The sequence below is a fragment of the Leucoraja erinacea genome, chromosome 10 (assembly GCF_028641065.1).
Source record: "Leucoraja erinacea ecotype New England chromosome 10, Leri_hhj_1, whole genome shotgun sequence".
NCBI classification, from domain to species: Eukaryota; Metazoa; Chordata; class Chondrichthyes; order Rajiformes; family Rajidae; genus Leucoraja; species Leucoraja erinaceus.
This window is the reverse complement of record NC_073386.1, coordinates 8,003,558-8,025,553: the sequence shown is the minus strand read 5'-3', so window position 1 is coordinate 8,025,553 and position 21,996 is coordinate 8,003,558. Positions and strand designations below refer to the sequence as shown.

General features: G+C 38.8%; 1 protein-coding gene across 2 annotated transcripts in view; it reads right to left on the bottom strand.

Annotated features, from left to right (window-relative positions):
• Positions 1-162: 162 nt before the first annotated feature.
• The window catches only part of hfm1 (helicase for meiosis 1), a 92,305-nt gene continuing 70,471 nt past the window's right edge, over positions 163-21,996 (bottom strand). For both annotated transcript variants that reach the window (XM_055641384.1, XM_055641386.1), the window contains 12 exons: positions 21,611-21,768; positions 19,080-19,183; positions 17,881-18,042; positions 15,956-16,045; positions 15,364-15,491; positions 15,205-15,287; positions 15,003-15,106; positions 10,509-10,748; positions 8,463-8,574; positions 5,621-5,687; positions 2,172-2,326; positions 163-2,018 (listed from right to left, as the gene is read on the bottom strand). In XM_055641384.1, the coding sequence (XP_055497359.1) occupies positions 1,961-2,018; positions 2,172-2,326; positions 5,621-5,687; positions 8,463-8,574; positions 10,509-10,748; positions 15,003-15,106; positions 15,205-15,287; positions 15,364-15,491; positions 15,956-16,045; positions 17,881-18,042; positions 19,080-19,183; positions 21,611-21,768 (1,461 nt within the window). In that variant the 3' untranslated portion in view covers positions 163-1,960. The remainder of the gene's footprint in view (positions 2,019-2,171; positions 2,327-5,620; positions 5,688-8,462; positions 8,575-10,508; positions 10,749-15,002; positions 15,107-15,204; positions 15,288-15,363; positions 15,492-15,955; positions 16,046-17,880; positions 18,043-19,079; positions 19,184-21,610; positions 21,769-21,996) is intronic.

Below are 21,996 nucleotides of genomic sequence, written 5' to 3'. Positions count from 1 at the left end.
CATCGCGGTCTACATCCAAACCCCAGGCAGACGTCTGTCTAGCATTGGAGGAGCTGCACGCTGTGGTCAACAAGCACCAGACAACGTACCCCGAAGCCTTTACCACCATAGCCGAGGACTTCACTCCCAACTACATATCGCCTGCAGCAGCAGAGGATTAAACCCCCTTGACCTCTGCTACACGACCATCAATGATGCCTATCGCTCTATCCCTCGCCCTCACTTCGGGAAATCTGACCATTCAGTGGTGCTGCTTCTTCCTGCATAAAGGCAGCAACTGAAGAGTGCACCCCCAGAGATGAGGACTGCACAGAGCTGGTCTGGGGAGGCAGAGGAACAACTACAGGACTGCTTGGAGTCAGTAGACTGGGTAATGTTCAAGGACTCGTCAACGGGCCTGAATGAATACGCCACAGTCGTTACAGACTTCATAAGGAAATGTGCGGAGGACTGTGTTCCTACAAAAACCTTCCGAGTGTTTCCTAATCAGAAGCCTTGGATGAACCAGGAGATTTGCATTTTTATGAGGACCAGATCCTGGGCATTCAGGTCTGGTGACGCAGAGGTTTATAAGAACTCCAAATACGACCTTGACAAAGGCCAAAAGGGACTTCCACTCAAAGCTGGAGGATGCGGCGGATGTTCGGCAACTGTGGCAACCCCACTCTTGCCAACCTCACTTCTCCAACCTTCATATCAGTCCTCCAGAAAGTTGGATGAAAATAGCATTTAGCTCAACTGTGTTGCTCCCAGTGGAAGCATTTATTCCATTGTGTGTGCTCAATACAGCAGAAATTAGTTAGTGAATCGAATTTGTGGCACTCTCTAGTTTCATCTATGAAAAAAGCCAATTTGAGAAAACTCCAGTCCTTGTGCAATCAATACGTATGGGATAGGACTGGAACGAGAAAGGGGGAAAATAGAAAAAAAAAAGCAGAATGTTTAAGAAAGAATCCCGTTGCCAATAAGTAACCAGAAAAATGAGATGGCCAATATTCCCACCCATAGAAAAGAATGTATCTTGCTATATAATAGATTGAACATAGAACTTCAGTAAACTGGGCTGACATTTGAGGGAACTTTATTTATCCAATATTCTTATCTGTAGTTAAACATTCAATTTGAACAAATATCAATACAATAAGGTGACATGAACAAGAAAATATAATCATTAAATCATTAAATTAGTTTACATGGGTCAGCATTTATGTAATAATTTTGATGTTTAAACACACAAAATGTGCATTCATTTTTAAGCACATTTTTTCCAGTAGGGTAGATGCAGTTCTTGTGCTCCCAGGTACCTGCAGGTTACTTTTCAACCAGTCAGTCTAAGCGTTGCATAAAAGTAGCCGGGTCCATCGGTTCCCAACAGCAGTTGGAATACTTCCACAGCTGGCATAAATTAACTGTCACTAAGTTTTGAAAATTAAAGGAAATATTTTATACTTTACATTCAATTAAGAGTGTTGAGAAATCGCATGTGTCAAATATCCTTCACAAAAAGAACAGTCATTATTTAATAATAAAGGAATGTAATCTCATGGTTTGACAACAAACTTTAAGAAACTTAGGAACAAAAACGATTTTCATCCGAAAATCCCTGTTTTTAACTAGAAATACCAATCCATCAAAACTAAATAGATTGACACCTCTGCTACAATAATAAAGAATGTGTTCAGGTGCACAATTTAAACATGTTAACTCGTACCTTACATTATCTGTCTTTTCAGCTCATAAATATAATATTTAAAATGATTTGATCTCTAGACTGAATAAAATATCAAATTCGATATAAAAACTGACAACAAAAGCAAGGAATATATATATTTTTTAATTTACCAATTTGAAATTGTGTTCTAGTTAAGCAATTAGCAAATTGTAAGCTTTGGTATAATGGTATAATGATATCATTGATATAATGAAAACATATTTAGAATACCAGGAGTTATATGCTGTCCTAAAATATTCCATCAAAAATGCTGACCAGAGTATCGTACTCTTCTTCAGAAGAATATCTGAAATACATAAGTTCACAATGAAATGCAAAATAATCTAAAACACAAAAATAAATCTGAAAGTGTTTATTATGAAATATCCTAGATTCTCACAAATTTGGTTCGCTAACTGATTTCTGGTGTATTGAGCACACACAATGAAATAACTGCTACCTGGGATCTCTTGCAGTAGGTGTAGCCAATTGTTGGTAGCAGCCCGAAGGGCCTCGACCTTTAGGATACTTCAGTGCATCTACATCGAAAGGTGCAGAACTCAACTCTTCCTTTGCACCTTGAGTTGTGTGATGAATAGTTCCAAGAATTTTGGACTAAATAGAACAATAACATCTTTATTGAAGTAAAATCATTAAAATGCCATTTTATTCTAGTTATCTTTGTATCCCCAAACATTAACCATATATTTTTTAAACCTTTGCATATTTCAATTATTTAGCATAATTCTGTTAGTTGTAAGATAGCAATGGGCTACAAATACATAGTTCCCAGAAAGTGGTGACCCAAGTGGATAGACTAGTAAAGAATGTGTATGGTATGCTTGCCTTCATTGGTCGGGTCATTGTGTTTAGGAGCAGGTACGATATGTTAGATATAGAAATCCTTGGTTAGGCCACACTTTGAATACTGTATGCAGTTCTGATCACACCAAAGGATGCATTTAAACTTGATTCATGGGAATGTTGCCTTGACGGGAAGGCTTGAGTTATAAGAAGACATTGGATAGGCTGAGTTGGTTTTATCTGGAGCAAATGCATTGAGAAGTGGCATCTTAGAGATGATAAAATTATGAATATCATAGGTAGGGTAGATCACAGCATAGGTAGGGTGGTGACAGTCTTTTCCCCAGGGTAAGGGAGTATAAACTGGAGGACATAGGTTTAAGGCAAGAGACGAAAGATTCAAAGCAGATCCAAGGGACAAGTTCAGCAGGCAGATGGCCACATGTCTACGGAGCTGCCAAAGGAATGAGGAAGGTACAATTACAATGTTTAGAAGGCATATGGGCAGATACATGGATAGGAAAGGTTTAGCGGATTAAGGGCCATATGCAGATAAATGGGTTTAACACAGACAGACAGACATCTTGGTTGGCATGGTCGGATTGGGCCAAAGGGCCTGTTTCTGTGCACAACAACTATGTTATTGTTATATTGTTACATAGAAACATAGAAAATAGGTGCAGGAGGAGGCCATTCAGCCCTTCGAGCCAACACCGCCATTCATTGTGATCATAGCTGATTGTCCCCAATCAATAACCCATGCCTGCCTTCTTCCCATACCCTTTGATTCCACTAGCCCCTAGAGCTCTATCTAACTCTCTCTTAAATCCATCCAGATATTTGACCTCCACTGCCCTCTGTGGCAGGAAATTTCACAAATTCACAGCTCTCTGGGAGAAAACGTTTTTTCTCACCTGTCTTAAATGGCCTCGCCTTTATTCTAAGACTGTGGTCCCTGGTTCTCACCAACATTGGGAACGTTTTTCCTGCATCTAGCTTGTCCAGTCCTTTTATAATTTTATATGTTTCTATAAGATGTCCCATCATTCTTCTAAACTCCAGTGAATACAAGCCTAGTCTTTTCAATCTTTCTTCATATGACTGTCCCGCCATCCCAGGGATCAATCTCGTGATTGTTATTGTTAAATTATTGTAAGTTCAGTAATGAGAAGTTGACATGTCGTAGACATCTTGTTAATTTTTTTAAAAAAGTATTTCAAAAACATTCTTTACCACTGATATTGCACAGTTGAGTCTAATATATAAAGAATGCATCCATATGATGATTATTTACATGCTATTGTAGTGTGAACATAAATAAAACTGAACTGGCTCACACTTAGTTTAGTTTAGTTTAGAGATACAGCGCGGAAAAAGGCCCTTCAACCCACCGAGTCCACACCGATCAGCCATCCCAGCACATTAACGTGAGGTTATCCACTTTGGTGGCAAGACCAGGAAGGTAGATTATTATTTAAATGGTATCAGGTTATGAAAAGGGGAAGAAGTACCACGAGACCTGGGTGTCCTTGTACATCAGTCACTGAAAGTAAGCATGCAGGTACATCAGGCAGTGATGAAACCTAATGCCTAATGTTGGCCTTCATAACAAGAGTTGAGTATAGGAGCAAAGAAGACCTTCTGCAGTTGTACAGGGCCCTGGTGAGACCACACCTGGAGTATTGTGTGCAGTTTTGGTCTCTTAATTTGAGGAAGGACATTCTTGCTATTGAGAGAGTGCAGCATAGGTTCATGAGGTTAATGGCAGGACTTTCATATGAAGAAAGAATGGAGCGACTGGATTTGTATTCACTGGAATTTAGAAGGATGAGTGGAGATCTTATAGAAACATATAAAATTATTAAGGGATTGGACATGCTAGACGCAGGAAACATGTTCCCAATGTTGGGGGAGTCCAGAACCAGGGGCCACAGTTTAAGAATAAGGGGTAGGCCATTTAGAACTGAGATGAGGAAAAACTTTTTCACCCAGAGAGTTGTGAATTTGTGGAATTCTCTGCCTCAGAAGGCAGTGGAGGCCAATTCCCCGAATGCATTCACAAGGGAGTTAAGATATAGCTCTTAGGGCTTGCAGAATCAAGGGATATGGGGAGAAGGCAGGAACGGGGTACAGATTGTGGATGATCAGCCATGATCACATTGAACGGTGGTGCTGGCTCCAAGAGCCGAATGGCCAACTCCTTCACCTATTGTCTATGTGTCTATGTATTAACACTATCCTACACACACAAGGGACAATTTACACTTATACCAAACCAATTAACCTACAAACATGTACGTCTTTGGATTGTGGGAGAAAACCGAAGATCTCGGAGAAAACCCACGCAGTCACAGGGAGAACGTACAAACTTTGTACAGATGGCACCCGTAATCGGGATCGAACCCGGGTCTCTGGCGCCACAAGTGCTGTAAGGCAGCGACTCTACCGCTGCGCCACCGTGCCGCTCAAAATATTAAAATAACAAGGGTACGAATTAAACATTTTTACAATATAACATGAATGCACTGGTAAGTATTGTGCTTTTTAGAGTGATCATACTGTTAGTAAGTTAGTAAGCTACAGGAAAGCAGGCTAATCAATTCACTAATTCCCTGGGAGAAATTACAATACAGACTATCTCAATGAAAAAGAGTGAGTAGGAGGGGAGGTGGGGTCGGGGAGGAGAGCTGAGGTAGCAAATATCATCGGATTTTGATCAGAATCAGAAATACTGGATGATCTACTGAAAACATGATCACAAACCAGACTATTTATGTGCTAGTTTATCATGTTTGATGATGTATAAATATTTTTAATCCACATATTTAAAATAAAAGCACCAATTCAATGATAAACGTGCGCAGGCACTGGTACAAATTCAACAAAACATTAGCAGCAGACTTTTATTTTCATTCCTAAAATGGTTAGGTGCCACACTGTGGCAAATCAGTACATCAAGAATTAAAACAGAGACTGTCATTGGTACTGGCAAATAAGAATAGCAATTTTAGGATTCAAACTACAACCTGGGCTCTGAGGAAATTAATTGTTTGTTATACAACGGGATTGTTAAATGTGTTTAATTTCTTTGATATTATAACTTACTGTTCCGTGAACTGTTGAGTTAACTGGTAAAGAATAGGGCTGTTCCATTGTTGGGAGGTTCCCATGCCTAAAAGCGTCAATGACAAATATGTTTTGAAAAACATAATCCTTATACACATTAGAAGTATTAAATTTTTAGAATGCATTTGAAACAAATCTGCACGTAAGAAATCTGAAACAAAAACATAAAATGCTGAAATGTTTAGCACGTTAGGCAGCACCTGTGGGAAAAAATCCATTCACATTTCAGATCACTGATCCTCCATCAGAAATTGAAAAGTGACTAAACAAGTGTGTTGCAAGTTGAAGAGTCTATGATGCTGCCCTATATTTTTGATGCCAGTAGTTAAAGTGTAAAATGATACAAAAGAACATGTTGGGACTGTCAGATGAAATGTAATGTAGACACAAAATGCTGGAGTAACTCAGCGGGTGAGGCAGCATTTCTGCAGAGAAGGAATGGGCGATGTTTCAGGTTGAGACCCTTCTTCAGACGACTTAGATTAAATATAATGTTGCAGATGCATGGCATCACATCAGAGCCAGCCGTCTCAGCCATCCCTGCAAGAAACTGTTTTTCTCTGGGGTGGAAAATCCAAATGCAGATTGGATGACCGTTTTGCAGAACAATCTACAATGGTGACCCTGAAATTATGGTCTCACATTAACTATCCATCCCACTCTGAGGTCTGTGTTTTGTCCCTCTGTTAAGGTTGCAAAAACACCTCATGTAAGCTTGAGCAACATTACCTCATAGTCTGTTTGACCATACCTCAGGCATCAATGTGGAAGTTCAGAAGTTCAAAGGCATCCATACTTTGTGTTCTATTCCACTTCCCTTTGCTGCATCTTAACATTTGCTTGTTTTCTCATTTTTCTAGAATTGGTGGAAGATCCTTGAACTGAAATATTTACTCTGGTTTCTTTCTCCATTGCCTGAAATATTCAGTGTTTCTGGTGCTTGTTTGTGAATGTAGTAAGACAGCAATATAAGATTATTTCTTAAATAATTTTGCACATTGCCTTCCCAAATGATCACCTAATTCTTGTGAGCTGCTGTTCATTATCTTTTCTTTATACAAAATGTACTTGCAATAAGAGACCCAAAGTGCTGGAGTAACTCAGTGGATCAGGCAGCATCTTTGGAGAACATAGATATGTGATGTTTCGTGTTGGGACTCTTCTACATTATATTTACATTGAGATGTTCTGAAATTTGTATTGATCATCAGACTCATTGTTACGAATTCATGGACTAAAGGTGTAACATTATATTAATGTAAGTAGATTAGAATTTAAACCTTCTGCCAATTGAATGCAGTTCCTAAATCGAGTATGCAAACCCGAACCTAGTTATAGAACAAGTAATACACACTGAGAGCAAACATGAGCACAAAACTATCAGACTGATATAATAATTGGAGGATAGAAATCTGTAGTCCTTTGCCTGTCAAGCTATTTATTATTTCAATCCAACCTAAGTGTTAAATCTCAGTTTTGATATGAAACTGATTTGCAGATTGTATCTATGCTTGTTTTCTGGGCAAACAGGGACAGGCAATACATTGGCAGTGAGAACCACATCCCAAGAGTGAGTGACCTTGATTTTCTGGCTGTAAGCTGGGAGTTGTGTTTGAATAAGCTGGGCTTTACTCTTTTAATGGCGTGGCAGTTCAGTATGAACTGAGCAGGAACTGAAATCCAGACTTCAACTCTGGTTAGCTGCCAGCAGACTTCTTTAGATTTTCAAGTACTTAGGCTGGGATATCTATCTGCTGACCCTATGCCAGCTCTAGTGAGTCCAGTAAAATCGATGGGAAAAATAACTGGAGAGAATGTGAAGTAAAATGTCAATATGCTTCACTTGAAGTAAAGATATGTAATTGCCTTTAATTGCATTTCAGTTTTTCAAAAATTAGCAAATGTAATATATTTAATATTATTTTACCATATTGCCTGGGTATTTCTGGTTGTTTGTAGATGTCAGTCATTCGTGTGCATTCAATTAAAGCATCTGCTGTGAATCCTGGGAGGTGGGTAGGGCCTCATTCGCAGTCAAAACCATTATGAGGACTATGCTGGGCCTCTCTAGTGAGATATAGGTTGATATCCTAGTTTAACACTGACGGGAACCACACTCAAAACTCAGTGCTCAGAAAAAGGTTCACACTATTAATTTTTTCTTTCATGAACCAAGATTAACAGGCAGTCCCTGCTGATTGGATTCTCTGCAAACTTCCTTTGCAGATCGTTACAATCACAATAAAACCTCTTTTAGGTAATCTACAATTTAATCCTGTTTTTGATGCCCCTCAAAGGGCCTCGAGATGCCCCTGAGCTGATGGTTATTGAGGAAATGTTGTTGCCAAATCGTACCAATTGTGTTCTGTTAATGAGGAAGTCAAGATTCCAGTTGTGTAGAGATCCAGTTCCCTGAGCTTGGTAACAAATGTGCAGGGGTGATGGCGTTGAAAGCCGAGGTGCAGTCTATGAACAACAGAGTGACATTTGCGTTTTATTGTCCAAATGGTCCAGTGCAAATTGGAGAGCTAGCGAGATTGCATCCCCCGTTAATCTATTGTGGCAGTAAGCAAATTGTAGTGGGTACAGGTTCTTGCTGTAGGTGTTGATATGTGCCTTAACCAACCAGTCTAGGCACTTGATCACCACGTACATTACTGCCACTGGTCCGATTTCATTGAGGCATGTTACCTTACTCTTCTTGGACAGTGGTATTATTGATGCCCTTTGATTTGAATGAATCTAATTTAAACATCATGTTATTTACAGACTACAGAAAATTAGACAACTAATGAAAAAGTTACTATTTTGTAAATCTTACCAATTGCCTTTACTGCTTATAGTTTGGTACTGGAACTTTTTGAATGGACGTTCAGGCATTGTATTCTGTTGATTGTATTCTGAAATTTTTTGGTACATACTAAAAGGCGAATCTGTGTCAATAATACAAAGGTCAGAACACTTATACATTCACTGGACACATGGTAAAAGGCTTTACTAATAGAAACTTGATGAAATATTGATCTTTTTTGTCTTCAACATTTAAACAATGTGTACTTGATAAGGTAGAGTCAGCATGTAAAAACATTAAATTAGGACTCAAGATGAAACCAAAAATGTTAAAGCTCACTGCATATCCACTTCTAGTAATCCTTGATTTACAAACAGTTAGTTTATTATCTTTGTTGTAACATGATTGACTCTTTATGGTACATTTCTTTAATTTACAAATTTATTTTTTTTGCTGTCATGTGTTGTGAACCATTTTCTGCCCACATGACTGGACTGTGCCCTAAATACCTTTCATCCAGCCTTTTTAATTTATGAAATTACATTTAAACAGTGTATTACGAATATATGTAAGAAGGAACTGCAGATGCTGGTTTAAACCGAAAATAGACACAAAAAGCTGGGGTAACTCAGCGGGATGGGCAGCATCTTTGGAGAGAAGGAATGGGTGAGGTTTCGGGTCGAGGTCTCGACTGCTGCCTGTGTCGCTGAGTTACTCCAGCTTTTTGTGTCTATTTTACAATGATATCCTTATTATAAATCAAGGATAAAGATAAAAGTCATTCCATTTTTTGATAGAAAAATAATAGCACCATGGATTGAAATTGAGATTGTTTTAAATACATTATGTGCATTACATCTTACCAAATAAGCAAAAGTAGATAAATATACATTTTAGTATGGCAGTGTAGGATAACAGTTTCAAGCTGCTTAGAACTATTGAGGTGCAAATATGAATGCTGAAATGCTGCTCACTCTTTGTGGACACGGCAAATTTAGCATGGTGATCCTGCTGAGGGTGGTCTGAATCCAGTCGGGTAGGCTTGAAGACTCAGGTCCTCCTATCACCAAGAAATTTTGGGAAATCTAACATTTTAGACTTGCTTTTAATTATCTCTTTTAGGCTCAGTAACTTAACCTCTCAATTCCTAAAGAAAGTGAGTCAAAGAGCTATACAGCATGGGAATAGGTCCCTTGGCTCACCTTGTCCATACTGACCAAGTTGGCATTGTGAGCTAGAATCAATTGTCTGTTTTTGGCCCATATCCCTCTATACCCTTTCTGTTCATAAATCTGTTTAAAGGCCTTTGAAAGTCATAATTGTACCCACTTCTATAGCTTCCTCTGGCAGCACAAACCAGATATGGATGAAAACGTTGACTCTTAAATCTCTGCCATCTCACTTTAAATCTATACTCTATAATTTTGGAATCTTCCACCCTGGGAAAAAGACTGAGTATTCACTTTATCCATGCCTCTTATGATCTTGTACACCTCAATAACGTCACCACAGCCTCCTACGCTCCAAAGAGAAAGTTCCGACCTATCCAAACCCTCCGAATAACTCAAGTCCGCAAGTCGTGGCCACATTCTGGTGAACCTCTTCTGCACTCTTTCCAAATTAATGACATCCTTCCCATAGCTGGGCCACCAGAAGTGCGGTCAATGACTTGTAAAGCTGCATCGTGTTGTATCAGCTTTTGTATTCAATACCCTTCCCAATGAAGGTTGGTGTGATATGGCCATCAAATCAGCTTTCTCCCTTCAATAATAGGAAAAGGTTATTTTGTAAACAGTGATTGTCAAACTTCATAACAAAGTGGTTGAAAATCTTACTGTTTTGGGAATTTTGGACATCATACTGCTGGTCATGTTATTTGGGTAAGTTTGATGGCATTAAAATCATGCTAGTGAATAGGGAATCTCACAAAAAAATAAAAAAATACAATGGTACCTGTATTGATTGGTATCAAGATACTCAGAAGAGTGTGCAATATTGCTTCATTCAAAAATAGTACTATTTCAAGATCAACATCGTATCTCTCTGGGTATTGCCATATTATTCTCATCCTATTACCTTTTTGATAATTAATGTTGGTTTTCTCTGAAATGACTACATTGCTTGCTTGCACCAGTTTCTCATCATCAAAGTCACCCCATAAATCATCTCCGAGGTCAAAAGTCACATTTATGCCTTCTGCTGACCAGTAACCACTTTCGTTTGCATCAGTGGAGTCACAATTAAAAGCCCTCAACATATTTTGCTGTGGCAGAATCGCAGCTGAACTGGGTTTTGATGATGTCAAAGAATATTTGCCTAACAAAAAAAAGCTAAATTAAATAATTATTTTGACAATACCTGTAGTATATTCACACCAAATATCAATTAGCAACAATGACAAATAGAAATTTATTTTGGACCTCTTTTAGAACCTGATCTGCATACTTGTTCCCAAAGGCCCACTTAGCAAGAAAGAATCTGCATGAAATCTAATGTTCTACCTAAACGGCAAGATGAGCCTCAAACATCTGCTGCTATGTAGCAGAATTGTGGAAAAGTAAAGTTTATTAATTACAGAATTTTTCAAATGTTAATTGGCTTTCTGGAGGTTAAATAGCTTTAATACATTAAACCTTTTATACATTTTTAATACATTTAAATCATACCATGAAATTATTTTCATGGAGAGTTTAACCTCAGTAAGTTTTTTTTTCCACAATACGTTTGGGGTGGCACAGGCACAGCTGCCTTACAGCGCCAGAGACCTGGGTTCGATCCTGACTATGGGTGCTGTCTGTATGGAGTTTGCACGTTCTCCCTATGACTGCATGGGTTTTCCCCTAGTGCTCCAGTTTCCTCCCACATTCCAAAGACGTACAGGTTTGTAGATTAATTGGCTTTGATAAACTGGTAAATTGTCCCTGGAGTATAGGACAGTGCCAGTACATGACGATCGCTGGTCACCTCAAACTCGGTGGGCCGAAGGATCTGTTTCCCGCTGTATTGTTAAACTAAACATATTCTTTGGGGCACTGCAGTTGATTGCTTCACTGCATAGATTTGTTTGGTTTGATTCATCTGCTGCAGGAACATGAGCCTGGGGTCTGTGAATGACTGGACAGCAGCAAGCCCCACGAGAGGGCATAAGGGAGGCCAGAAACCCGGAAAGTGACCGTGAAGGTCAGACAACCTGGAAGTAGAACTGAGCGAAACAATCCAGCCCATTGTGGTGGAAGCCAGAAACTGGGAAATCTGCAATTTCCATTATACAGATGGGGTCTTCATAAGAGACTTCAGATGACCTTCCCATTACAAGGGGGGGGGGGGGGGGGGTCACATTCCTTGAAAACAAACCTTAGTGTAATTTTCCATGACGCAAAGATGCATCATCTAAACACGCATCAAGAAATGCGGGTTAAAAACAAATATTTTGTGATAATTATTTTTCAAATATATCCTGTGGGAATGAATTTTATTTCATCTCAAAATTTTAGGTAGCGATTTGTGAATTCTGTAAGGGAGAATTTCTGTAACCCATAGTTGGCTATATATCTCTTTATTGTCGTCTATTGCCCACAATTAATTTCTTAATGTAAATTCAATATGAACCTGGCAAGATTAAAGTGGCCTCTTTCCGCACCATATTGACTGAATGTCTGAATAACTGTCTAAGTAATATGAAAGATTTCCTTTTAAGGAAATGCAAACATGGGCTAGAAATTTATAGAGTTTTAAAAATGAGAGGTAAAGTTATGCTGCATATGGGATTCTTGCCAGTGTATATAGGTGGCAAGAATATGTGATTTTTTTAATGCACACATCCTTTGGTTAGCACTCTGTGCTTTGGAGGTGCCATTAATGTCTGCTAGGCGTGAGTAATTTCAGAAATCCTGAACTGCTATTAAAATTAACAACTGCTGACTAATATTTTGTTTGCGTTATTTAAAAAGGGAGGAGATAACATAGTCCAATATTGTTGGAAGTAAGAAGGCAGCTTGGGTGGACTAGAGGGAATTATTATCAGAGCGAATGTATGAGAGAGCAAATGTATGAGACATCTTGATTCACTGGGAGCAAATTTATGAGACATCTTGATTCATTGACGCCAACATCAAAATTATGTTGTAAGCATTGGAGATCTAAAGTCACGCTAAGGAGGCCCCAAGGGCAGAATTAAAGTTTCTTGTAGGTTAACGTACTCCTATTCTGCTTTAAATTAACATGATTCTAATCAATTTATAACAAACAAACCATTGCTTTTGTTAAAATAATGGAAAAGGAATCTTAATACAATATTATTAATTCTAAGCAAAAGTTTCAAAATGCATGTGCATAATATTCCAGGCCTGGGTAATTGCTCTCTGCCATTTTAAAATAAGGATGAGCCTGACATACAAAGTTATGCAGTTTATTGTCAATAACATAATTTTGTTCATTGTAAGGAAGATAATTAAAGTTAAAACGTGATATATATTAGGAAGATACAGGAAATGGCAGGATCCTAAGCGACATTTATGTACAGAGGGATCTTGCAGTGCCAGTCCTGTAAGTGGCAACATAAGTGGACAGAGTGGCAGAGAAGGCATACAACATGCTTGCCTTCATCAGTTTGGGCAATCAATTTTCAAGAGTATTGTCTGCAGTTCTGGTTGCTACACCATTGGAAGGATGTGGAGGCTTTGGAGTTGGTTCATCAGGATGCCATCTGATTGAGGCATATTAGTTACTAGACTAAGTGGGACCCGTTGGGTCCCAGCAAACCACGGGAGGGCTGGTCCCCCAACGCAATATTTCACCTCTCCACCAATTACAATATTGGTGGCCAGTGGGGGGGAGGGGCTTTCTGGAGTCCTAGTATGGGTGTTGTGGGCTGAAGGGGCTGGCTTTCAGACGGCCAGAATGGACATTGTGGGCCGAATGGATTCTTGGGCTGGCGGCTCAGACACTCAATCCCGTTGTGCTGGCAGCTCACTTACTCACGGCTGGTGGGCTGGCAGTTGACTCACGGCTATTCCTTGAAATCCCATTTCAAGCAGAGTGCAAGGCCACCAAATTCAAGTGCAGTTTCTTACCACTTCAAGCAGGGTGCAAGGCCACCAAATTCAAGTGCAGTTTCATACCATTTCAAGCAGGGTGCAAGGCCACTAAAGACAGCGAATCGTGACCTCTCCCTTCTCAATCTTGCAGAGACTGAGCCATGCCCACACTTCTGGGTTTTATAGGCTCTCCCCCCCTCCCACCAGAATGGGCTTCATGGCGTGATTGATAGGGGAGAGAATCTCAACATTTTTTAAACACTAATAACTCTTTTATTTTTCATCGATGAGAAAAATCCTCGGTACCTGATGAGCGGAGGGGGACTCTGAGTAAAATTACAGCCGTACATGGTAGCGTTTTTTCTAAAATCAATATAAAGCGCAAACAGGAAGTGGTCAAGATTAGACTTTTAATTAAATAGAAGGCAAGGCAACTTTAATTAGGCAAGGCAACTTTAATTAGGCAAGGCAATTTTAATTAGGCAAAGCAACTTTAATTAGGCAAGGCAACTTTAATTAGGCAACACAGTTTTAGCATTTCCAAACCAAAGGCAACACAGCTTTAGCCATTTCCAAACCAAAGGCAACACAGCTTTAGCAATTCCAAACTATATTTTCAAACCACATTAAAGGCACTGACAGGCCAGTAAAACCACTGACAATTTAGTAGGCATGTGTTCAGTGTTATTCACAGCACAGACTGAGAGACATGGCCCTCTCGCTCCCCCATCTTGCAGAGACTGACTGAGGCACTCAACATGAAGTGGTCAAGATCAGACTTTTAGTAATATAGATAAGGAGAGGTTGAATAAACTTGCAATTTTTCCTCTGGAGCATCAGAGATTGAGGGATGACTTGATTGAACTGTATAAAATTATGTGAAACAGAGTGGGTAAACTCTCTCACAGACAGTTGTCTCAGAGGGCGGTGGAGGCAGGTTCTCTGGATACTTTCAAGATAGAGCTAGATAGGGCTCTTAAAGAAAGCGGAGTTATGGGGATATGTGGAGAAGGCAAGAACAGTGTACTGATTGGGGATGATCAGCCATGATCACATTGAAAGGTGGTGCTGGCTCGAAGGGCCAAGGCTTACTCCTGCACCTATTGTTTATAAATAGTCTTTTTGCTGGAGTAGAAGTGTCAAATACTAGAGGGTTTAGGATAAGAGGGGAAAAGTTTAAATTAAAAAAATACTTGCAAGGCAAGATTTTTAATATAGAGAGTGGTAGGCACCTGGGATATGATGCCGGGGAGGTGGTAGAAGCAAACATAGCAATGTATGTGGCATTTGGACAAAAACATGAATAGGCAGGGATTAGACATGTGCAGACGGGAGTGATTTTGAATTGTTGGCAGTGCAAACATGATGGGCAGAAGGGCCTGATACTGTGCTGTACTTTTCTATGTTTCAATGTAAAGTTGAGAAACCAGAACGTAACTCTCTCTCTCTCTCTCTCTCTCTTTAGAATACAAAATGGCATACATGTTATTACAATTAGCATGTTAAAGAACATTCTTCCTCATCAACAATATACCTTCATCATCATCTGTATGCTGTTGTTGACAATTACTTATACAGATGTCTAATTGATCCCAGTTGTGTTCTTGAGCGGTCGGAGCAGGTTTTGTTTCATAGTACCTTGAAAATAATGGCACGTGTAAATATAACGTGATACAATTTAACCTAAATGTCAAATGTAATAAACTTATTTTTATTTGCTTTATGGATCTTATTACCTTGGTAATGTTGTCAGTGGAGGTTTGGGCAAGTAAGCAAACTGTTGAAGATTTACTGACCCCAAGTCATTTTGCATCTCGACCTGATATAAGACAATGCAATTTTTAAATTATTTGAATCATTGTAGTTTGTTGAAATTTCACTGTGTATAAAGTTACCTTTAGTCGTTTGACTGATGGGGCTGAGGAAGTATCACTTCTATTTTTAAGGTCACTGAGATAGGAAGAAAGTTTTGTTGTTGTTTGTGGTGTAATACTACTCTGTACAACCGGTACACCAAATTTACCTGCAACCAAAGCAAAAACCATAGGAACTTCTATCGCAATGTTTAAGAGACAATTAGGGCAGGTTTCGAGGGATATGGGTCAAATACAGGCGGGTATTTACAAGAGTGATTTAGTAAAAAAAAGGCTCGTCTTTTGGGGGTTTCTTTCTTGAAACAGATGGGTCTAATAAGAAAGGCACAACCCATTCCTGAGCAAGATTCCTGTCCCCAAGATATCACATGACACTTGTTACGTACTTAAAGGGCCCCAAAAGTACCCACAAGAAAGAAACTTAAAAGTGAACACAGTGGGAAGACATCAGGGCCATGGCATGCATATTTCAACACCCACCCACAAAATGAGAACAGAGATGAAATAACCCTTTGCATTTCAGGCCTATATTTCAGGTAAAACTCAACCAAAATAATTTGCAAAATATATATGTACAATAAAACACTGCCATGGTCGATATTTCAGCACTTACAACATTCATGACCACATTTGTCTTTATTCTTGCAGTAATGATTACAGAGTCTTCTTGGAGGTCCAGTGTTGTTGCTTTCTTTGGTGCATCCTGTATTTATAATTAAGATGCAATGATTCAGATTAGGAACCTCAATGTGAAAACCTCAATGTGAAATTTATCTTCAAATGTCTATGTCTCAGTGTTTTTTAAATGCCACCTAGAGATATTGATGACTTTTATACCATTATTGATTTGAAGATTGTGTATTTAATTAGCATAATATATTTTTCTGTGTCAACGATTGCTTAGTGATGGCTTTGCACCCACCATGTCTGGTCTAATCAATGTTCAGTTAATAGCAACACAACAAAAATACAAAATGTCCACAATATTGCTTCCTTTTCAGAAGCCCGACTGACAAATAGCCCCCAAACCCTAGCCTAACGGATTGATGGCTCAACTCTATTTTCTGCCCAAACCCCATTATCAACAATTTCACTATCGTCCAGAAATCTATCTCAGCCTCTAAGTGTACTTGGTGACTGCGTATTTGCAGCTTTTAGGGGTAGAAAATTCCAAAGACTCACAACCCTTTGTTTTTCTTTTTCACACAAAGGGTGGTGGGTGTATGGAACAAGTTGCCGTAGGAGGTAGTTGAGGCTGGGACTATCCCAACGTTTAAGAAACAGTTAGACAGGCACATGGATAGGACAGGTTTGGAGGGATATGGACCAAGCGCAGGCAGGTGGGACTAGTGTAGCTGGGACATGTTGGATGGTGTGGGCAAGTTGGGCCGAAGGATCTGTTTCCACACAGTATCACTCTATGACTAAAACCCTAGGAGTAGAACTTATTTCAGTCATAAGTGACCAGTCCTTATTCTGTCTTGAATTCTAGATTTCCCGACCAGAAGATATACATTATCATCCCAGCTCCTGCCTTGTCATGTCCCATCAAAGTCTTATACACCAAGAACAACAACATTTCTTCATTTTAAACTTCTGTTCAATCTTTCCCCATAAGATAATTCTCTTGTTCTGAGAATTGCTGCAATTACTTTAAAGTGAAGAATATCCTTACTTAATTAAGGAGACTAAGATCAACACAATATTCCACTGTGGACTCTGCAAAACCATGAATAGATGTAGCAAGATTTCCTTCTAGTATTTCATTACCCTTGCAATAAAATATCTAAATACTATTTTCCTTAACTAGTTAGGGCAGTACAGCTGATAGAACTGTTGCCTTGCAGTGCCAGAGATCTGGATTTGATCCTGACCACGGATGCTGCATGTGTGGGTTTCTCCCCACATCCCAAAGATTTGTACGTTTGTAGGTTTAATTGACCTCTTTAAAATTCCCCCAAATTTGTAGGGAGCGAACGAGATGGTGGGATGACATAGAACAGGTAGGAACAGGTGATCGATGGTTGGTGTGGACTTGATGGGCAAAAGGGCCTGTTTTCATGCTTTATCTCTAAACTAAACCACATATTAAATTTGTCTATTTGGATTATGAAACGGTTTGCGTGCCAACTTTTTGCATGCCTCTTTGATTTCCAGGTCCTGATGCCAGTTCTTCTGAATTTCAAACATTAACTCCTAGCTAACAAGCAAACAGCAAAAGTTTTACAAAGGGAAATATAGTCTCACTAAATACATACAGAGAAATAACCATAATTTACATAAAAGAAAATCAGCATCTTGAAAAAAATAAATAAAAGGAATTATTAATTTGGCAATCTTAATTTTTCACAGGACTTAAACTTTAGTTCACATCAGAGGAAATGCTTCCTGTAAGGTCTTATAACAAAACATCCTGCTCTAGGTATCCTTGCTTTTTTCAACACAAACAACTACAATACAAATAGCTATCCTGTAAAACAACTTCTGCGATTCAAATCATTTTCCACACTGACTTCAAGAAATAATTTTAAAATATACCTTTAATTGTACCAAGAGAGGAACTTGTTAATGAATTTTCTGTGCTATTCCGTTTTGTTAATGGTGTGTTTTGTACATCAGATTTTCCATTAATAATATGTGTTCCAAACCTCTTTGGTCCTGAGTAAAAGACGGTATACTTTTGCTGAATATCCAATCCAACTAGATGGAAAAAGTAAAATTAAAAGATTGTAAGAACTTTCCACTAAAGTATTTTTATGTAAACGCAGAGTATAGCTATAATTTTCTTCACTGTCCACTATACACCAATTTCAGTATCATCAACAAACTTACTAACCTACACTGACATCCAAATCATTAATATAAAATAGCAACAGCTTATCCAGCACAGATGCTAGTGGATACACCACCCATTACAGGCCTCCCGATTGAACAAACAACCCTCTACCACCACCACTGACCTCTATACAAATGGCTAGCTCACACTGAATCCTATGTGATCTAATCTTCCAGACCAGCCTACATGTCGGCTCTGAACCATATAACACTTGTTGAACCATGAACACTCGTTATCTCATGCTTAAAATCCTCCCACTTACTAGTCATCCCTTTACTGCAAACAGCCTCACCCAATCAACTTTTGAAAGGCCTGTCAAACCACCCAAAAGAGCTAAAGAAAATCAGTTTCAATGAGATATTATAAATTATATTTATTTAATAAAAAATAAAGTTTGTTTGTTTAACTTATCTTTTTCCTACCACCCCGGCACCAGAGACTGCACACGCTGGAATCTGGACAAAAAATAAACTGCTGGAAAAACTCAGTAGGTCAAGCAGCATCTGTGAAGGCAAACTGGTGGTTGACGTTTCAGACTGAAAATTCACCTTCCTTCAGTGATATAAGGATTAGATTTTTGTCCCAATTCTTTCATGATTTATTTTCTGCATGTCTGGTCTGACACTCCTCCAAACCCAGAACAAGAATAGTCTATCCCTGGTGTTCAACTATTAACATATTTAATAATCTTTCAGAACTGTAATAAGCTACATGCTACTGTCTAGGAATCTATATGTATATTCTGAGTATGAACGGTAATAATGTATCATTTTTACAAATGGTATGGAATACTAGGTCTGAACCAACAACTTTGAGACCTAATATGTGAATCTACAGTGCTCTCCATAATGTTTGGGACACACACTTTTCTTGTATGTATTAAATATAAAACTTAACTTACCGTAGTCTGAACTGATAAGATTGACACTCAGTTCTTCACCTTTGAGAGGTCGTTTAACTTCAATTTTCTTTGACCAACTTCCAGTTTTAAGTAGAGCTGAATCCCTATGTTAAAGGAAAACAAGGTTAGCATCTTTTGGGATTAGTGGAATCAGTATTCAGTTAAATGGAACAGAAATTGCATGTCATAGTATTCATCAGTGCCTAGAAATGTCACTAAATCGAGAACGCGTGATTTCATTCAAGGTGTTGGCACTACATCTATTACAGTACTTCAAATGTTGTAGATAGGTCTGGTACATTAAAAAGTCCATGGGGACTGCCATGGTGAAATATATGGGGTAAGACAGATGAGATGTGGACTGGGAGGGTGAAATCATGACCAGAGGTTCACTGGGGAAGGCAGAGTTGGGTCACTATAAGATATCTGGCAGTGTGTATTTGGATTGCTACCGGGTTGTGATTGGATTGTGAGTGGCCGAAGTGAAAGATGGCAAGAGAAACTTTTTAACGTGGTGGACGTATCTAAAATGGATTCCTAGCATCAGAACCCATAGTTTAGGACTTATTCTGGCTAGTTTCCTTCAATAACAATAATCATGCTACACATATGGTGTGAAACCCTGCCACCTGTCACCTGCCAACCCCGTCAGAAAGCCTGCCATCAGGTATGAATTACACACTTGGCAATGCTACTGTCCATGGCTGGGTGCCTCTATGTTTTGTTCCATCAAACTGATGGAGAAAATTGAAGGAAAATCAATTACTTGTGATCCATATAATGTGTAGTTTAACAAAAAACATTTTCATAATATTTCTGAGCATATTTAAACATTTAACTTTGGATATGCTACATGGGCCTTCTTAATATCTGTACTTGAACTTTCCTTCATACTCTATCTTGATATTAGGTGTTTGAATGGTACTCGGATGGCAAGGCATACTGCACCTGAGAGCTCATCTCGTTCCCCTGCCAAAGCTGCCAAGAGTGATTCTTTCCTCACTTGCAGCTGAACATGGTGCAGGAGGAGCATGAAATCTAGTTTGTGCTACTTCTGAAGGTCACCACTGGATGCCACAGAATGACAACATAAAATAGTACTAACCAAAAAAGAGAATTACTTTCAGGGATAACTTTCACTCTATTACAACCCTAATATTTATTGGAAAAGGATCCAAGCTTTTTCATGCTTGTCATTGATTGTCTATTGTTTATTAATTTAGTTTTCATGGATGATATGTTGTGGTGATAGATTTCTTTTTCTTCCTACAGAATAGTTTATCTCTTAATGGTGAAGTTCCCAAGAGCAGTCCATTCTGCAACCCAGAGAACTACATTGGATTCACATGGTTCTGAGCACAAGGGGATTCTGATGCATTCACATCAGTGCAATGCCAATTCAATTAATATTAGCTGGTGGAGCAGGATTATTTTAAGTTTGGCTTCAGACTTCCATGGAAACAAATTACATTTTATTTCATGTTTAAAACCGATTAAACATTTTATCCTTTTCCTCCTTTTAAATTTGAATGACTCTGTGTTCAGTATCTAAACAAACAAAGATAAATATGAGAACTGTGTTCAGATCAAAATTATGTAATCCAATTCTCTACTTCTCTACATCGGAGAGACCAAGTGCAGGCTCGGCGATCGCTTCGCCCAACACCTCCGCTCAGTTTGCACTAATCAAACCTGATCTTCCGGTGGCTCAGCACTTCAACTCCCCTCCCATTCCGAATGACCTTTCTGTCTGGGCTCCTAAATTGCACCTCATATTTCGCTTAGGTAGTTTACACCCCAGCGGTATGAACATTGACTTCTCTAATTTCGGTTAGTCCTTGCTTTCTCCCTCTTTCCCCTCACCCTTCTTAGCTCTCCCACAAGCCTATTGTCTCCGCCTCTTCCTTTCTTTTCCCCCGCACCCCCCCCAACATCAGTCTGAAGAAGGGTCTCGACCCGAAACGTCGCCTATTCCTTCTCTCCATAGATGCTGCCTCACCTGCTGAGTTCTTCTAGCATTTTTGTCTGTAATCCAGTTCATTATCATTCTTCCATAGAGAAGCACAGTGTGAACATACAAATAAGTAATCATTAAAATATTTCATCTGATATATTACTTCAGGAACAGCATGCTGTTTTAGAGCACATTTTCTTGTGGCTTTTTCCCACAATTTCAACAAAGGTTATCAACTTTTGGCATTACAGATTTTCTCTGTGTCTGTGTCTGAATCTCAGGCTGGACTGAATATTGAGTTAATTCTGTGTTAGATTAATAATTTTGACTCCTTGTTCATGTTAATACCATAACAGGCAAAAATTGGATACAATGTCAGACAATGTGGAATCAATGGAGGTTGCTCACATATGCATTAGGAAGTTTCAGAGAGATTTTGGCAAATTTAAGATTTTTTACATTCCTAATGTAGATTGAACACAGACACAATATTGAAAGATTTTAAATATCAAAAAAAATCACTATTTTCATCACCCAGATAGATGTATTCGGTATTTTAATAAATTTAGATACTTACGTGATTTTTTGTTTGTAAATAACTTGGTTGTCTGCATCTCCTATGATCAGAGATGTATGGTGATTGTCAGATGCTGTTCTCTTTTTCAGCAGTTGCTCATAATTTGTTAAGGTGATTGTCACAATGATTTCTGCCACTCCAGCATGGTATTTTGCAAGCTTTAAGACAAAAACACTCCAGCTGAATGAATTAATTAAAAATAATTTTAAAAACTTTATTACAATCAAAAACACAAATGCAACAGAATTAAATCTATAGGGGGAAATGTTATGCTGTTTGCTATTTATTGCAAAAATATAAACATGTGGCGGCACCCAGTGGTTGGGACACCAGCTACACGAACCCTCAGCAGTCGGGGGGTAGGGTCACATGACTGGGCAATAGCA